Source organism: Myiozetetes cayanensis, unplaced genomic scaffold (genome assembly GCF_022539395.1).
Source record: "Myiozetetes cayanensis isolate MyiCay16 unplaced genomic scaffold, myiCay2020 scf3, whole genome shotgun sequence".
Taxonomy (NCBI): domain Eukaryota; kingdom Metazoa; phylum Chordata; class Aves; order Passeriformes; family Tyrannidae; genus Myiozetetes; species Myiozetetes cayanensis.
Genome location: NW_026087521.1, coordinates 54,256,726 through 54,262,725, shown reverse-complemented (window position 1 = coordinate 54,262,725; position 6,000 = coordinate 54,256,726). Strand labels below are relative to the sequence as shown.

At 56.8% G+C, this 6,000-nt stretch overlaps 1 protein-coding gene across 3 annotated transcripts in view; it reads left to right on the top strand.

Moving 5' to 3' along the window:
• Positions 1-4,157: 4,157 nt before the first annotated feature.
• RFX4 (regulatory factor X4) overlaps positions 4,158-6,000 on the top strand; it is a 91,523-nt gene continuing 89,680 nt past the window's right edge. For 2 of the 3 annotated variants that reach the window (XM_050324657.1, XM_050324659.1), the window contains exon 1: positions 4,160-4,507. In XM_050324657.1, coding sequence (XP_050180614.1) covers positions 4,465-4,507 — 43 coding nt within the window. In that variant the 5' untranslated portion in view covers positions 4,160-4,464. Of the gene's footprint in view, positions 4,508-6,000 lie in introns of all 3 variants that reach the window. The other variant, XM_050324658.1, reaches the window with a different exon arrangement.

The following is a 6,000-nucleotide window of genomic DNA, read 5'->3' as shown; positions in this document are numbered from 1 at the left end:
TCACCTATACGAATAGCTTCCTCAGGGGTGTTAATATATGTAAAATAAAGTTAACATTTCCTGTTCTGGTAATAAAGATGAGTAAGTGGGAAAGAGAAGCCAACACAGAAACAAGATCCTTCTCTGTTTCTTCCACGGGATCTGCCCAGTAGATGAAGATAGCAGAAACAGAGGAATAGAACTGGGAAGGAGGGTGGACAGAAGCCTGGGTTCATAATGAGAGGAGGAGGCTGCTGGCTCAGGCAAGAAAATATGGAACCATTCACAGACTGCAACCACTGCTAAAATAATGAAGTGTCACTGTGTGTTTGGCTGTTGCCAGCAGTCTTACAGCCTACACAGAGATACATCGGATCCAGAGGGATCCCCTGAGTCACTGAAGTCAGATCCCTGGTATTGCAGAGAACCATTTTACATGACTCCTTTCACAAGCAATTTACATCCGTTCCTAAAACTAATGCAGACTCTTGTCCCTGATAGTCTATGGGAAAACCTCTGTAGAACTTCAGCCTAAAGTTGCCTTTAAATAGAATTAACTAAATTAATAGATAGCAGTTTACACTTTTTTGTTCCTGTGCCAGTAGTTTTCTTTAGTTGAAAATGCTTTTCTTGTGTTTTTCCCACAAAATATGTGTTAATTTTATACAGAGATTCAGAGTCTAGTACCAGCATAAGGGGCTTTTTATGGCAAAAAAAGTTTGTGTGGTTGCAGCCTACTGGCACAGTCAGCCGCAGAGTGGGAGATGAGAAACGTGCTTTTCTGAAAGATCTCAAATTCTCTGGGTGATAAGTTGATATGAATTATCATACTTCCACTCTGCTCTGCTTTGCTAAACCATCAAAAGACACTCATTGTCAGTTGGTCACCTAAAAGGGTGTGTCAGCTTCGCATCCAGTTGTTCAGCAACCTGTAATGTGTCTTCTGTTCCCTTGATGACCCTGTTCTTCCCTCCATGCACCAGCCAAGTTTGTATTCTTCCTTGAATAAAGGTGATGTTCTTTTCACAGTAACAATAGAGTCCCTCTCCACTAAAAATGTATCATCTGATGCAGTGTAGGGTTAACGTCTGTATATTTTATGGCTTGTAGATGATCTGTGTAGGCAAGAACTTGGAGTGAAAATTCCCAGTTGTGTACTTTGTGCATCCTTGGTGAGACCTGCCCATGGTATCAAATTGAATCCTGCAGCCTACATGTTAAAAAAAAAAAAATCAAAAAAAATCTGGTGACTTGCAGTGCTTCCATCTGAAAACCACCAGCCAGCAGCACAGGAGATGCTCCATGCTTTCAGAATAATCAAGTACTTTTTAGTAGGTGTCACATGGGATATCCAGAAGCGTGTGATTATTTTTAAACAGGTAAGCAAATCCCAAACATGAAACAATAATGGAGCTATGGAAGTGCACCGAGACAATCTGCGACACTGAGGGGGGATTAGGTAAGCATGAAGGCAACAGCACTGACATATTCCACAAGAATGTGGGGACAAGAACTAACCTGGAAAGGCAGGGGGTAAACACATTGTGACAGTACCTCTAGTCTAACAAGAAGTGCTGCTGCCCAGACAGCAAACATGGCATAGAACAGCCCACGCCTCTAGATACCCAGGCTGTGCTAAATCCCACCCTTCTCATCACCCCCAGAACATATCCATGTGTTCACAAATCCTGTATTTTTATTTTGCTCATCTCTGGAACGTCAACAACACGGGAACAGCTCTCTGAAGCTTTACACCAGTGAAGGCCGAATTTCCCCAAGCAGGTGTTCCACGCTCCCAGTAGCCAGGCCGCTGCCTGCGGCTGCCCTCCTGCAGCGGGAGCGGGCACCTCCCCGTGCCCGGGAGCGATGGAGAGTGCCCGCGGGCTCCTGCCGGCCCAGGGCTGGGAGCCTCAGTCCCCGGGGCTGCCGAGGGCTGTGACCACTCCCTGGAAGTCATGCGAGCACCAGGTAACTCCCCCTACCGGCAGCATCTCCTGGTTTTTAAAGCTAACGCTAGTTTCAAAACCCCTCCGAGACGAGCCTTGCTCAGAGACAAAAATATCCCTCACGTTTTCGTGGGGCTTCTGCCTCCCCACATGGCCCGGGGCTCTCCCAGAAAGGACAGGCTGGCCCCGTGGGCCCCTCTCAGGGCTTCTCTCAGGGCTTGCACCATGCACAGTAAAGCCTTGGGAGAGAGAAAAAGGAGGGGAAACATTAAAAGGTGGGGAAATGTCCCCGTTTGGGCGCTGGCAATCAAAAATATCCACACCCACACTGCAAGGCCCGCAGGGCGTTTAGCGGTGGGGCTGAGCGTGTCCCCCTCGCTGTGCGAGCGGGATGCCGGTCCCGATGCCGGCGGGTATAGGGGAGGCGAGGGGGTCAGGGCCCCGCGGGGGCGGCAGCAGGTGGCCGAGGAGCCCCGACGAGGCCGGGGCGGGGGGCGATGGGACCTGTCGAAGAAGGCCGGAGCAGCAGCAAGAGCCGCGGGCCGCGCCGTCGAGGGGAGGCGGCGGCACAGAACCCGCCGTGCCCGCCCCGTCTGGGCCCCGGTGCGGTGCCGCCTGGGGCAGGACCAGCCCGGCGGCACACGGGTGGTAGAGAGAAGGAAGAGATGGAAATTCGCCGTCGAGAAAGCGCAGAACCCTTGCTTCGGGTTGGAGGTGGTTTTTGGCAGGGAGGGGGGCAGAGGGAGGGGAAGCATCAGCCTCCCCGCGCCTTGCTCCCGCCTCGCCCGACAAGTACCCACGGCGGGCAAAGCGGCCGGCCACCCCGCCACCACCGCGAGGGCTTCGCCGCCGGCCCTGGACTCCCTTTTCGCATTGTGTCTCTCCGGTGTTATTTTTACCGGTTTCCTCTCCGTGGACACTGGGCTCCCCACGCCAAAACTCGGCCAGGGGGTGCGCACCGGCCGCCCCCGCTGCCCGCCCTGCCCGCAGGGGCCAAGATGCCCCACGGCTTCTCCGCCGCCGGCCCGCCTGTGGATGAGAAGGCACTGTGGAGCGCCGGGCTTCCCCTTTAACAACCTCGCCGCTTGTTTTGCTGTGTGGGGTTGGAGGTTTTGTTGTTTTTCCTTTTTTTTTTTTTTTTTTCCCCAAAGGGGAGAGGGAAGGGGGGTAGTCTGGGTGTAGGGAGGGGAGAGGGGGAGAAGAGTGGAAAACGTTGGCTCTGTCCATGGTCAAAGTAATTCAGCTATAATCCCCCTTTCTCTTCCTCTCCTGGAGCTCTATTCATATTCTAATCACAGCTTTTCCTTCCCTAAACCAGCCACTTTTATCAGAGCCCTAGCTTTGCACTTTTACTTCCACTTCCAGCACATACAGCCGCATGCAGAATAAGCAACTTTTTCCAGCCTCTGTCCTGCCTGCCTCTCCCCCCGCAATCCGCTAAACCGAAATGGGATCTTCGTATCCTCGGACTAAAGCTGGGAGGCAACACCAGTTTGAAAACGCACCCGTTTGGTTCTTCATTTCTCTTGGCAGTCAGGATCACCCACCCCCTGCTTTCCGCCGGGTCCCACGGAAAGCTCTCCGGGCCAGCCGCTCTCCGCTGCCAGACAAGACGGTGGCGGGCAGCCCCCACCCTGTCTTGTCCTCGCTCCCCGAGGCCCGGAGGACGCATGGGAGTCCCTGCCGCAGGTCTGCAGTGCCAGCATCACTCACTCGCCGAGATACTGACTACTTCCCTCTCCCCTCACACCCCCCTTTCCTACCCACACACATCGCCCTTTTTTTTTTTTTTTAATTCTACAATAAACTAAGCTTACAAGATATTTGGGAAGCTGTGCAGCTTCCAATGCCATGTGCCCGCTAAGGATCCCAACTCAGAGCCCACCGGGAGGAGGAGAATGGGGAGGAGGAGGGGAGCTCGGCCGCGCTGCACGCACACTCGGCAGCCCCAAAGAGCACAACCCCAAACCTACTGCCCGTTTGAAGATCTAAGCCAATTTTGATCTCGGGCTGTAATGAGCCAAGGACCTTGGGTGGGGGCTGGGGGAGGGAAGGGAGGAGTGGAAAGACCGCTGGAACTTTAAATAAGAAAAACGTTTCTAATGCTCTAATAGAAGAGGGAAGTCGAAGTGTTGGGATTGCGTAGATCTAAGGCCCCCCTTTTTGGAGGAAAGCTTTTCTTATTCAAAACAGCATCACAATGGGCTTCACATTGAGCCTTGCCACATCCCCATCTGAGTAGCAGCCATTCATCAGGCTGGCTGGCCTATCAATGACATTTCTCCCATCAGGGCTTCTATAAAATGATGCTTTTTCCCATGAAACATCCGCAAACATTTTGACGGGTCTGGCTTTGCCCTGCTGGATTACGGAGTGTCCCTCTCTCCCGCTCTACACCCCCCCCTCCCCAACTATCTGCCTTTGCCCTCCCTCCCCACCCCCTCACCGCCACACTGCTCCCTCTCCCCCGCGCATCTCTGAGATAGGGGCTCTCCACACCCCGGGACCTTGGGGCTCCCGTCCCGTCCATGGGAAGAGCATGCATTGCGGGTTGCTGGAGGAACCCGATATGGACTCCACAGGTAAGTCCCCCCCGCAGGCAGCGGGCTCCTCTCGCCCTTCAGGGAGCACTTTTCAACTTGACCGTGGCGGCGGGGGCAGCGCGGGCGGCAGCGGGGGGAGCCGCCCGCCGCACCGGCCTCGCAGGCAAATGAGCCCGGGTGTGTGCGAGGGAGCGGGGAGCGGGGTGCGGGGGCCGCGGAGGGGGAGCTCTCGCTCCTGGGCTAGAGGAGCCCTGCGGTTCCACTTGCAGTTACGATGGAGCAGAGAGTGGTTTTTCCTTTTTTTTTTTTTTTTTTTGTTTGTTTGTTTGTTTTCTCTTCTTCATAGGCTGCCGGCCGGCAAACTAGTTGCCCATCCTCTTCCAGTTTTAGACGCTCGCTCAGGTTTGAGCAGAGGCTTTCAGAGGGGAGACAAAACGAGGTTTATTAAGGAAGACGGTTGGTGGGCTAGGGCGAGCCCAGCACCGAGGTCGTCTTGTCCCGCGGGCAGAGCCGGGGCTGGGTCGATTTGGAGGGAAGGCAGCTTGGGGAAGGGCAGGGTGGGTCTCTCTCTCCGCACCCCCAAGTGATGCCCTGGCCGGTCCGGTAACCGGACAGGAGAAGGGCGGCTGGAGTCCCACCAGCGAGCGCACCGCCAAAGGGGAGAAGCCGCGGCGGGAGGCGACGGGGACGGCCTTAGAGGAGAAGCCGCCGGCTCCGAGGGCCGCACTCCGCGTCCCACCATCCGACGGCCGATTCTGCGGCCCAGCCCGGCCCGGCCCGGGGGCAGCGGCGGGGGACGTGGGGCTGCGGGCACCGGCTCTGCCCGGGGCAGGGCCCAGGCCTAGGTCTATCCCTCGGCGGCTGTCAGCCGGCAGCCTCCCGAAACCGCGGGCCCCGCTCTCCCGCTCCCTCCCTCCGCCCTGCCCGTGCTCCCGCGGTTTCCAGCGGCCCCAAAAGCTGCGCTCTGCCCGGGGCGCAGCCCCAGCGCTCCCGCGTGCAGCGGAGGGCGGGCGGCCGCCACGGTAACCTTTGAGATTTTCATTTATTTTATTAGCACAGGAAAACACCCCCTCCTCCCTCCCTCCATCTCTGCCTGCATGCCTGCCCAGGCGTTTCCCAGGCGGACAGCTCGCACTTTAGGGACGGCCCCCGCTCTGCCCACTCCTGATCTGCCCCGTCGCCTCCTGCAGCCGCTGTGACTGCCGTGCTGGGGGCAAGGTGGCCGGGGAAGCGGAGAGCTGAGCTGTCCCAGCCCCGCAGCGGGATCAGGTCCCCTCCGCCCTTCCCCGACGGCCTCGGCGGGCCGCGTTCCGCCGCTCCTTCGGGGTCCCGCAGCTCCCTCTCGGCTCCTCCGGTGTTACCGGCGCGGTGCCAGTGCAGCTGATGAGGGTGGGAACGGGGCAAGGGGCGATGGGGCAGGGCAGCCCCGGCCTCGGAACCGCTTCGGTCCCTGCCTTCACGAACACGTCAAGGGCTTTCCCATCCCTCGCTTCCAAAGCAGCCCCATGGGCGTTTTGTATAATTTAAATACT